The sequence below is a fragment of the Trachinotus anak genome, unplaced genomic scaffold, assembly GCF_046630095.1.
Source record: "Trachinotus anak isolate AG129_WGS33_773 ecotype Australia unplaced genomic scaffold, CSIRO_AGI_Tana_v1 ptg000008l, whole genome shotgun sequence".
Lineage (NCBI taxonomy): Eukaryota > Metazoa > Chordata > Actinopteri > Carangiformes > Carangidae > Trachinotus > Trachinotus anak.
Genome location: NW_027273859.1, coordinates 17,014,763 through 17,026,984, shown reverse-complemented (window position 1 = coordinate 17,026,984; position 12,222 = coordinate 17,014,763). Strand labels below are relative to the sequence as shown.

The 12,222-nt window shown below is 39.7% G+C and overlaps 3 protein-coding genes across 5 annotated transcripts in view; 2 read left to right on the top strand and 1 right to left on the bottom strand.

Moving 5' to 3' along the window:
- Positions 1-5,097, bottom strand: part of frmd3 (FERM domain containing 3) — a 57,420-nt gene extending 52,323 nt beyond the window's left edge. For both annotated transcript variants that reach the window (XM_071483138.1, XM_071483139.1), the window contains exon 1: positions 4,014-5,097. In XM_071483138.1, coding sequence (XP_071339239.1) covers positions 4,014-4,118 — 105 coding nt within the window. In that variant the 5' untranslated portion in view covers positions 4,119-5,097. The remainder of the gene's footprint in view (positions 1-4,013) is intronic.
- LOC139624209 (RNA-binding protein MEX3B-like) overlaps positions 1-12,222 on the top strand; it is a 222,134-nt gene that overhangs the window by 184,239 nt on the left and 25,673 nt on the right. The window lies entirely within an intron of this gene.
- Positions 5,014-11,079, top strand: LOC139624216 (probable gluconokinase). Of its 2 annotated transcripts, none has more exons than XM_071483152.1 (6): positions 5,014-5,090; positions 6,151-6,201; positions 6,805-6,835; positions 6,921-7,007; positions 8,273-8,316; positions 8,908-11,079. In XM_071483152.1, the coding sequence occupies exons 2-6, from the start codon at positions 6,164-6,166 to the stop codon at positions 9,278-9,280; spliced, it is 573 nt and encodes a 190-aa protein (XP_071339253.1). In that variant the 5' UTR covers positions 5,014-5,090; positions 6,151-6,163; the 3' UTR covers positions 9,281-11,079. The 2 variants fall into 2 exon arrangements, with proteins under 2 accessions (XP_071339253.1, XP_071339254.1); XM_071483153.1 differs by lacking the exon at positions 5,014-5,090 and adding an exon at positions 5,131-5,295.

Below are 12,222 nucleotides of genomic sequence, written 5' to 3'. Positions count from 1 at the left end.
AGGAAAGAGGAGAAAAGAGAGAGAGAGAGGGAGAGAGAGAGAGAGAGAGAGAGAGAGAGAGAGAGAGAGAGACCAGGAACAGCTGTATAGGTAATGGTGTTATCAATAAAAATGACAGATAACAGTGGTTAATAGTAATGATGAGTATTGGTATATCTGGATCCTGCTGCTCCAGGAACAGAGATACCTCCAGAATGTGGACAGAGAGAGGGAGAGAGAGGAGAAGCACAAACTACGGGAGAGAAACTAAGAGTAATCATCTTTTATAAGTTGCATTTTTGAAGAAAAAGTTTTGATAATATTGTTTTGTATCGTTGGCTTTTCTTTATCTTCTTTATCAAACACATGACTAATTAATGAACTGTATATACAGAAACAGCCTCAGATACCACCGAGATAACCACAAGATACCCCAAAATGTCCTAAAGATGAAGCCTGGTGTGCTTGAGAGGAGTTGTGTGGTGCGTTTTACTCTTAATGGACTTGTACCCAAACTCACACTGGTTTGCACTTTGCTGTGTGTGTGCTCTGAATGTAAGAATTTACATTACTTACCATATCCTGTCACTTCACTAATGTTGAGTTTCTACAAATATAAGATTTTCATTATGTCAAAATGTGACCACAAAAATTGAAACATAATCAGCTAGAAAACTTGAACTCAGCTCCGATATAACATTTTGCACTGCTTTTTATTAAATCAAATTTTGGACTATTCAGTCATATCTTGCACACTGTAACTGCATGTGTCCATTGTCCTGTTTATTTGGTTTTATTAGATCATCTTTTATTTCTATCTTATTTTCTATTTTACTCTTAATATCCTATTTACGTGTTGTTGCTTTTTAAAATGTCATCTGATATTTCTTTTATATCTTGTCTTAATGTCATTGATGTTTTATGCAAAGCAACTGCCTTGTTGTTTAAAGGTGCCGTACAAATAAACTGACCTTGCTGTTATTTTTGCTGCTGCTGTAATGAGAAGTGTTACGCAATCCATTTCATCCATTTTATCCAATCCATTTTGCAGCCAAAATTGTATCCTCTATTGCCTTGGATATTCACACTTATCATGGCTTTTCAAGATATTTTGAAGTCTTTATTCAGTCAGGATAATCCATGCAGTGCCAAACATTGTGCCCCAGGGGGACCTGGCTAATGCACCCATGACTTATGCAAAGTCAAGAACTGACGCCTTAGAGTAAAAGTAAAGGAAATAAGGGCACTGCAGGCTCGCATTAAGCAAACTATTCAGTTGTGGTGCATTTCAGAACAATTTTACCACATGATTTTCATGATGCTGTTTAATCTAGTGCTGTCTTTGGCATCTCATCCTGACCTACATATTCCCTACAACGTAGAGCAGCAGAACAGACAAAATAAGAAGGACAGACAAAGACAATGAATATAAAAAAAGATAAAAGACCGAGTAAGAAATGGAGGTCTCCATACAGTGGAAAGAGGAGAACTGCTATTGTCGAGCAGCAGAAGTGTAGCATGAGGAGCACAGGATGTCATGAAATATGTAGGAAGGAGCAACTCAGCACCGGAACACAAAGCCATTAAAGAAAGCTCTGGAAAACACCATCAGCTAGAAATATAACTGTCCATTTCCTTATCGTGCACAGATACACAGACACAGCTAAAAGCACATACACACTTCATATTCACAGTCTTGCATTCATGCTTCTCACTTTAATGTTCTCAGACGCATACACAAAGTTCAACACACGTTTGTGCTCTCACAGACACAGGCACACAGGTATATATGCATGCGAACACTAACACAAAGAAACAGACACAACCTCTGCCTGTACTTCCCATTCCTTTTTCTCTCTGCACTTAGCTGTGTTTTGTAAATCATTGATTTGGTACACGTAGAGGATCAGCAAGACAGTTAGTTTGACATGCCGCTAGTGCCTTTGGTCTTTCAGGGTCAGACAACGGCGGCCAAGGCAACTGACAACTTCTTTTGAAGGCAGATCAGGATGGGACAAGGTGCTCTCCGGAGCTGCTTTCAATCACTGTGCTCGCAACTCTGTTCAACTCACTGGGTTGCCAACAAGCTGGTGTTGCTTTGAAGGATTTGGTGTAATGTTGAGGGTGTAATAGAATAGAATAATGTCAATTCATATATCATAGCAATACATGTTTCTGTGCACTGTCCTTTATAAAACATGTGTAAGTTATGAGAATTATCAGTCATACTTTGGCTGATTCAAAGGATTTTATTTTTACATCTCTGGCGGCAGCAAGCGCTCAGGGCTGGAGGGGCCCAGGAGCCAGGTATGATCTACACTACAGGCCCACAGGATCTAATTTGTTTGCGAAAACAAGGGAAATACATTTTCCTTTGTTCAGGCAGCCAAAAACGGTTTCAATATTAGATTTCAAATGAGTCAATGGTTAGAGCCTACTCTCCATTAACTGGATCCAATCATCAGGTTTTATTCCTGTCATGTCAGGTTCCCAGCTGACTGGACATCAGTTTTAAGGTGGTGGTTTGTATATAAGTTCCTTGTGGGCTAAAGCAAACCCCTGTGTTACAAATCCAAGGCTTCATGTTGGGTCAGAAACACTGATGTTGCCAGCCAGGCTAAATGATCAGAAAGCCACAGTCCAGAGCTGCAGTTCTGGGAAGGTAACAACACAAAAGCCACTTAAAACTGATAAACAATGAAGGGGAAAACACCAGTTATTAAGCTGTACACTATAACTCACAGTTCATTGCTATTCCTGTGCAGATAGCAGATGATGATCTTCGACACGCCTTCACCAGTCTGCTCTTATGTTGAGAATACAACTTTTTTTCCTGATTACATTTAGCACAGCAGTTCAGGTACATGCAAACATCTCAGATATACATCCTCCTGCTTGTTTCATTCCCTGGGTTGCCACCCACCCACTGAGCTGGATTTTGACACGAAAAGGCAGACAAAGAACAGAAGTGCTTTCTGTGGAGGTCTAGTTACTCTTTAATCGATAAGGACTGTGACTACCTGAGTTGTAAATTAGTTATAGATCCTTTCTGCCCCTCATGTTGTCTCCATAAGTTGTCTTTAAAGGCAGTATATAAACATTTATGTGTGCAGATATGAGGACATGCTTATTAAGGAGGAGTTACAGTTGTTGACAAATCTATTAATGAATGATACTTATATCTCCTTAAACCCACATCATAATGTTGTGTAAAGCATCTATTACATACTGCATATGAATACTAACTATGGGTCTTAAAGTAAAGTGTTAGCAGAGAGTAAAATCTTCTTCCTGTTAAAAAACTGTGTATTTCTAAATAGTTCGCTCTTTAAGACTTTATAAGAATAGTCTGTTTTTAGCTTGGAGGTGCAGCCACTTATCTGCTGAGGGCCATACAGGAGTGACTTTCTGGGCTGCAGGGCAGGGCTTCTTGAAGAGGAAGTGGAGGAAACAACATGTATCATCATCGTCACATAAGCAGACAACAGAAGTGAGAGCACACAAGTAGGCGCAATTGTTTGCCTCTCTCCCCACACACACACACACACACACACACACACAGCTTCACATGAGTGATCATTGCAATCAACAACCCAAACAGAGGTCGTTCCTGCCCTTGTCATCAGTTCTATTATCACCACCACACCCATGGAGCTCCATCATTTCCTCTGCTCAGAATCAAACTTCATTCTAACTTCCCTCCATGTGGCTCACATCTTGCATGGACCCAACACATATGCAGGGATCACTACTGGATATGCCTTTTTCTCCATCTCCCTACATAGGCTATCTCATATGGCAGTATGGAGCAAAGCATGCGACCTCTTCAGTAAATCACAGCAGCATGGAAACTGGAAGAGCGATACGCTCCAAATGGTCTTCGTCGAGCAAAAATCGCGATGCAGGGCTGTTACTGCCTCAAATCAAGCATGGTTTTAATTCACCGACATGAGGAAATTTATCTGCTGCCTCCACGTGATTTTCGCAGTGATCACAGAGCACAGTGCATGCAGTGGATGAGGCTTGTCGTCTACCTGGATGCTGCAGGAGATCTCGGAGTCGTCCAGTAACCTGATCGTGCAGAGGATCTCCTGGTCCAGGGAGCGGATGCTGGGGCTGCGAAACCGGAGCATTTTCATCCTTCTGTCGGTTCTGGTTCAGCTCCTCATGTCAGCGGATCCACAGGCAAAGTAGACGCACACGTACACACAGGCTACATACAAGGAGGACTCACGCACACACACACGCACACATGCATGTGCCTCTCAGTCGGGTCTTGTCACCCCTTGTGACGCCCTTGGTAATGGATGTAATGAATGGGTGGCTGGAGAGATGGATGGATGGATAAGAGAATGGATGGATGCAACAGGGCGGGAGGGAGGAGAGCTTGCATCCGTCTCCTGCCTGCCCACTGATGGATCTACAGGAGGGAGGATGGCTTTTTCCCCCCTCCCTCCCTCTCTCTCTCTCCCCCTCTCTCTCTCTCTCTCTGGCTTGCTCACCGCCACTTTTTTTCCCCTCTTTCCATTGTTTTTATCTTTCTTTCCAAATTTCAGCATGAACCTTTACATTGCAGTTATGATTGCATTTGTGTCAGATTGCCAGGTGGTAAATGTAAATCACCCGCCCTGTGGACTTTTAAATTTATCCTTTGAGTATAACTTACTGTTTTCACCCTTCAGAAAAAAAAAATCTCTATTCTCTCGCTGATTTTATGCACTATGTTCTTCTTTCAAATGTGTAAATGCGTGATTTTATAGATTATTGATGAAATCATTATGTAAGCTATAGCAGTCATGGGTAGAGAAAATAGCACATTTTATTAATCTTCATTGCGTTGCCTTTAACTGGTGCATCTACATGTGAATCAAATGTAGCCTAAGTATCAATGCTACCTATGAGATTTTGAGAAATGTAGCCCTATCACATTATTGCCTTGAACGTCATTATTTTCCATCCGTAATGACGTCCGAAGCAACTTGGCTGCCACGCAAAAAGAGTGCGCGGCCCCTTTAATTGGGAACGTAGTGACGTACATCGTGCGTCATTGCGTAATTCAGCAAAACAACCCGCGGTCAAGTTCCGTCAAGTATTTGATGCAGGAGTGAGATGTAAGTCACATAATTACCGAGCATCTCACAGACTTGCAGTTCCAGCGAGATGAGAGTTTTAAATAGCTGAAACCAGACTGTAGAAGTTGATATTGTCTTAGTCAGCGGCTGAAACAGTCATGAGATGAAACATGTTTAGTGGCGTGCTACACCTGAGCAGGGTTTCCTGATTAGTTACCGACTGTTCGGGTTAGGATCTCAGTGGGTAGGTCAGCGGCTCATGTTGGGGCTGGGTCACATTCACTGGTGGAACTGAACTGTTTACTCTGCAAATGGTGCTTACACATGCCACTTTATAATTTCGCCACACTACTGTTTAGAGAGTAATATGGCGCTTTTTCTAGGATTACATTCATTTGAGAGTTTTCAGTGGTGCAAGAAGTACATTGTCAGCGCAAAAGTTGTGGTACCAAAATGTACTTCAAATATTAAAAGCAAACCTACATCATTTCAGAATAATATTAGAATAATGCAGCAGCTACTAAAGGTGGAGCTGGTTTTAAGTACTTCATACTCCTGCAAGCTTTTGAATTTGACTCACAGGAATCAATTACGTTTTACCTTAATCTATAATAATCCATCATATTTTTTGTTTATATTTTGTATTATTAATCAGCAACGGAAAAGTAACTGTAATTAATGTTATGAAATAAATTTAGTGGAGTGAACAGTACCATGCTTGCAGAAAACAGAAATACAACTCAGTGCTCACACACTTATAAATTATAATGCTTTGTCATAAATTAAACTACACAAAAATATAGACAAGTACAGCTGAAACAAAGCTGCTTTTATATTAATGCATGTGTAAATAATATAATTATATCATATATAATAACATGATACTCATAGGGGCCAATTGTCTGCATTGGCCTCTTTTATGTGTAATACTTAAGGTACATTTTTATGATTACACTTACCTAGTTTTACCAGTAACATCAAATGAGCACTGAAATTATTCCTACACATTTCTATGGTTGAAAGGTTTACATGTGTAAGACTGGTTGCCAACAGTTATAAAGGGATATTTGTTCTTTCTTTGTTCTTCGGGTGTCTGAAGATCCACAGACAGGATGATCTACATCATAATGGGAGTCTCGGGCTGTGGAAAGTATGTATACTGTCTTATCTGCATATCTGTTTATTTAGCACATAAGAAGCACACTGAGAAGAGTGGAAAAGGAGATGTAAATGCTCTGGATAAAATAAATTAGATTGGTTATGTTTGTGATGAGTGGGTGGTGGTTTATCAACTATCAGTGTCCCATTACATAATTGGTTACAGTACACTGGTATCTGTTACAGGGTCACTTAAGCAGCTGCAGCACAGACCTGTAAGAGATGTAACTTAACACCAAGTAGTATAGTGAGGCTACAGCTAACAGTTAGTTACATTATTTAAAAACCCAGCAGATCTTGTTCTTGATAAATCACTTAATTATTTAGTCTATGAAATGACGATAGCTTGTTTTGTTTGACCAAACATCCAAAAACCAAAGATATTCAGTCACACAACAAATAAAACTTCAATGTGTAATAAAATAGTTGCTCCATTCACTATTATTATAGCTCTAAACTATAGTGTATCTGTGACAGTACAACTTGGGCGTAAAGCAGCAGAGGTGTCAGATTTAAGTATTTTTTGTGACGTTTAGAAAAAGAAAAAAAAAGTGTTTCACCGTATCAGTTCTTTCTTGTTCCTTTTCTCATACAGAAGCAGCTTAGGGGCTTTTCTTTCAGAAAAGGTAACTATCTACACACACCTCTCCATTCATGCTTGTGCACACACATTACATGATCCTCACATGCCTATGTGTTTCCATTCATCAGTTGGGCTGGCCGCTGTATGAGGGGGATGACTTCCACCCACAGGAGAACATTGAGAAGATGGCTCGTGGTGAACCACTCACAGACAAGGTCGGCCTCTGTGTGCGTGTCCCTGGATCGCTGCACTGAAGTCATTCTCTCAGACCTGCAGCCACAGAAAACTCAACAAGTAGCTGGAGGACCATGGCAGCAGCAGACAGAGCATTTATTTTTATTTGTTCAATATTTATCTTTTCCTCATCCATGCTGACTTTCAAAATAAAGGGAGACCTCCAAACAATTGACTGGCTATCTCCCAAAATATGAGTATACAAGCTTACAGGCAGAGCAGCAGCAGCCAACATTTGGCAGGCGTTTGCTGGTAGCGGTGTATGGTGGATGATGATAACCTCCCACTCAGAAATCTGCACTGAGCGGCGGGGAGAGTTACCACGGGACCTGCTCTGTCCAACGCTTTGGCATATTTTAAAAATACTCAACAGTTTGCAGTTTGAGAATAAATAATGAAGTGAAGCAGAAATGTAAATTCAGGATTACTGTCAGGCTGGGGGAAAATGTGTCTTTCATGCCAGTATCAGAGTTGGCAGGTTGACGTTGGCATAACCAAAGAAGACATGAGTGTGCTCAGAAGCCGGGATATAAGAGAATGTGATTCCTCTCATTTGAGTTCAGCTCTTCATGTTAAAGGCAATGCTGTATGAAAAATCTGCCTCCAGTTCAGTTGTAACCAAATTAGTACGGATTCTGTTTCTGATTTCAGTGTAATCAAAGATGTGTTTGTGCTGCCATGTCTGTCTGTCATGATCTTTGTTTGATTTCCTGATTAGTTCTTAAAAAAACTTTTTGAGTTACGTCTATTAAGCAGAAAATATTAGCAACTTGGAGTAATTTGATTCACTATCAACACTTCTTCACAACTTCTGCTGCGTAATGCTCGCTAAAGATTTGAAAGAGTTCTATTTTTTCATCTTTTTTTGGGGCATTTATTTCTGTGCCTTTATTGGACAATAGAGAGATGACAGGAAGTGAGAGGAGAGAGAAATGGGGAATGCCGTGCAACTAAGGTCGTCAGCCAGGTGCAAACTGGAGATGATGCAGTTCCCTAGGGTGCTCCTGAATATTATTATTTTTCATATAATATATATATTATAATATTATTGTTATAGATTTAAAAGGTTAAGACCTGCTTCTTTAGACAACAGTTCATTTAAAAAGTAACATCAATTTCAAAATCGAAGTATTTCAAGGTGGTCATCTAATATTTCTTGAAAATGAAATAATGAATGCTACAATCTTAAAATGTGCTGTTTACAACAAAAATAAATCCAGTCCTTATGTTGTTGTTTTCTCTTCAGGACAGATTGCCTTGGCTTCTCAAACTACATGAAGTCATTCAGAGGTAAGAGTAATAAAAGCTCTTACATGTGCGCACATAAACTCACACACATAGATTACTGCATACACACACTCGCATTGAAAACACAAGATAGTTTTTAGTGACAGAAATGGAGAAGATGATGGGTTTTGAGAGTGAGAGGGAACTGAAGAGCAGAGCTGCGAGGTAAGAATATGCAGGCGTGAAATTGTCAAAAAAGATCAAAAATATCAAGGATGGTTTTGAAAATTGAGATGAAAACCAAAGAGTGAGGAAAGGGAGTTAGGGAGAGAAAAGAGAGTGAGAGAAGAGGTGAGGGAGAAGTGAAAAGTGTGCCATCTCTTTCTTAAGACGTCTGCAGCAACATCAAAGACTTCTTTTCCTTAACTCTTCCACTCAGTCACACTTATTTTTCTCTATCTGCTCATCCTTGTATCCTTCCTTTCCTTTCCACCTCCTTCTTCTCCTAAACTGTTGGTGACCAGAGTTCACTGTATTATTTTAGTTTGTTTCCCTACTGTTTTTTTCACATTTTTTGTTATCCATACAATATTGCAGTGTTCATTCCTGGCACCACTAACAATTTGTATATATGTGTGTGTCTCCCCACCCCAGAGAAAGGTGTTTAGGCTCTGACGCTCTTGTGGTGTGCTCTGCCCTGAAGCACCTCTACAGACAGATCCTGCTCTATGGCTCCAAAGCCCTCGCTTTCTCTTCTGGTTCAGACCAAGAAATCCCGCCTCCCATCCCTCCTGATGTCTTTTTTCTCTTCCTACATGGTGACTATGATCTCATTCACCAGAGGATGATGTCCCGAAGGGGACATTACATGAAAGCAGACCTGCTGCGTTCCCAGTTTGATATTTTAGAGCCTCCGTTGGATGGAGAGAATGTTTTGTCACTGGACATCAGGAAGAGCATTACTGATATGGTCATGGAGGTCGAAAAGCACATTATCAGCCTCAGGTCTGCACCTGTGATGCCATAACCACCAGAACAGAACAAAATACAGTACATCATCATCATCATCATCACATTTTCTACTGTTTTTAGGGATGGCAATGTCAGTCTGTCAGTACTGAAATATCTCAAGGTCTAGAGGATGGATTGCCATGAAATTTTGTACAGATGTTCATGGTGCCAATAGGAGGAAGTCTCTTGATGTAGGTGATTCCCTGACTTTTCCTCCGTCGCCACCTGCAGGTCAAAGATTTCACTTTTTAATTGAAATAGTCCAACATTGACTTGACGGGTTGTACAGACAATCATGGTTCCCAGATGATGAGTTCTCATGACTGTGGTTATCCTCGATTTTATTCTAGTGCCACCATAAGGTTAACATTTTTGGCTTTTATTAAAATACAGTATATAAAAACATTGAGTACACCCCTGTGTAATATCACCAAAACGTTAAATGATTCATAATTGAAAACAAACTGGTTAGACTACATTCAGTACAAAAAAGTACAACCTGAATGCAAACAAAAGGGATGTAAGAACTACAGAATGGAGTGTAATGACTTTGATAATCCCCTGACCTTTCATCTAGTGCCATCACCAGGTCAAATTGTAATTTGTCCAGTACTTAATGTTTGTGGCCAAATACCTGCAAACTAATGACGTTCTACTTGCCAATCAAATGCTAGCACGCTAGCACAGTAAACTAAAATGAAGATACAGAGACAGCACTGTTATTGTGTCCATGTAAATGTTCACATTTAGCTCAGAACACGACTGTATCTAAGTAGAGCTTCTCTGAGCTGCTACCTGCTTTAATCCAGTCATGATTCAAATTTTGTGTCCAGTCGTCATAGTGAAGGTGAGAGGTAAATCACTGTCACAGCTGAGGTGCAGAATCACAGAACAGCTTGTGCAGCACTGGGAATTTTGGTTTGATCTACTCATTAGCACTTCAGTAGAGACTGAAGTACATAATCTGTGTGATCCTGCATCTGTGATTCTGAAAACAACTCGTTAGCTGACAACATTGCAAACACAGCCCTAAGTGCTGTTTCCGCGACATGCCGCAGTGTGTTGGGACCGAAAGGGTTGTTTTTTGGTTTTTTTTGTCCAATTAATATGCAACAAAGGAAAAAAAAATGCTAACATGCGGTTGAAGGGAGAGTGGACATTAGCTCTTTATGGACTCATGAAGAGGATTGTGGAAATATAGAAGTTTGCAATATGAAAATTCAACATATTCACAGTGATTTTGTTGTGGAATATCATCTATAGTGTATTTTGCACAGACAAGTTACAATTGATAAATTATAATTGATAAATACCTTGGGAACATTTTTAATCCAAAAGAACAAGAAGACATTTTTTAAAGAAAATATGACCATAGAAAAAAATGTTGAAAAGTCTGATTTACTGAAAATTGGCTTATGGGGTTTTGACTGCAACTAACAGTAATTTTCAGTAATGATTAATTTGCCAGTTATTTGGGGGATTTATTGATTAATCTTTAGTCTATAAAATATCAGGGATTGATGAAAACAGTGATCTTTATTAGCTGTACCAAATGCATTGGTGCTCATTCTTTTTTGATTTGTCTGTCAAACTTTCTGAAGCCAACCCAAAGATAATCAGTTTAATCACATACGACAAAGAGAAGTGGCAAATCTTGTCAGTTCAGAAGTGGAAACTTATCTCTGGTATATCAAATTTTTGCTTGAAAAGCTGTGTCAGTTTCAAAGTAGCTGATGATTAATTTTTATATTGTGTAACAGATTTATCGACTAATCTCTTCAGATTTACAGAAAATAAAACTTTAAGTTAAGTTCACTCATAAGTTTGTATATCTTTGTTGTCAGTTTGGTTTAGAGGATAATCAAATGGTGAACAGGAGAATCCCAAGCCTGTGGAACTGTATGTTTCTGCCTCTAAGTACTGATTCACCACTTTTGCCTCACCTCACACTGATCTCTTGGTTTAAATAACTTTGTGTGATCTTTCCATTTTACCTCCAGCATTACAGGTTTCTCACCTATTCCTAACCAGATGTGTAAAAAGCTTTGCAGCTTTGCTGAAGTTCCTGACAACTGTGCATCAGCAAATGAGTTAGTTTAGACGCAAACAATATCATTCAGTCTGTCAAACTAGCTTTCATGCTCTGAAACCAAATGCACCAACCGATCTTACAGCACAATCTTCACACTGAATATGGTAAGAAAAAAAGTAAAAATGATTAAAGGGATTTGGATTCCGGGAAAGTGTGTCCAAACTACTTGTACTGTATAAAAGGTCAGATCAGGTCAAGGCTTTGTGATTTCAGTTTCCTAAGCACCTTTAGAAAACACACAAACGCACACAGGTGACCGTGAGCTCAATGTTCCCACACTCTCCCCTCAAACACGCACATCTCCACTCAGCACTGTAGAGCTGTTTTTGTGGTGTGAGTCATCTTCAAACCTCAACCCGAATATTTTAGGAGCTTCTAATCCAGAAAAACCCCCTTGGCTACTCTCATATCTCACACATCCAGAACCGGCACACACCAATGCAACACATGCACACACCAGTGGAGATTACAACCCCCTCAGTATGGCAGCAACAGACAAATGCACACAGGTTGTCGAGTGGATCGCATACATACATATCTGATGTCGTAGTCTCTTGTGTGTCTGTTAATCCACATCCACACAACTGTATTTTATTATTCACATTAGTATCTGAAAATCACTTCTAAATATGACTTTGTGCTTATGGGACATTAAGTTTCAATAAATAAATCACTTAACAGTTTTGCCAGTTGGTATATTGATGCTCAACAACACTGCTGATCTAAACATGCAGGTACAAAAAAGCCATAGATGAGATTTGTTTCAGACTCAGAAATATGATGTTTTGTGGCTGCATAATTTCAGCTATACAAACCAAAATAGCTGATATTACTGAAGAAGTGACGTGTGACTGCCCCCTCGTGTT

What these genes read in the sequence shown, in the direction of transcription:
- LOC139624216 (XM_071483152.1), top strand. Translation starts at nt 6,164, where the DNA reads ATGATCTACATCATAATGGGAGTCTCGGGCTGTGGAAA. An exon ending in GGGCTTTTCTTTCAGAAAAG is followed by an intron (nt 6,836 to 6,920) that starts GTAACTATCTAC and finishes TCCATTCATCAG; the next exon opens with TTGGGCTGGCCGCTGTATGA. An exon ending in GTGAACCACTCACAGACAAG is followed by an intron (nt 7,008 to 8,272) that starts GTCGGCCTCTGT and finishes TTTTCTCTTCAG; the next exon opens with GACAGATTGCCTTGGCTTCT.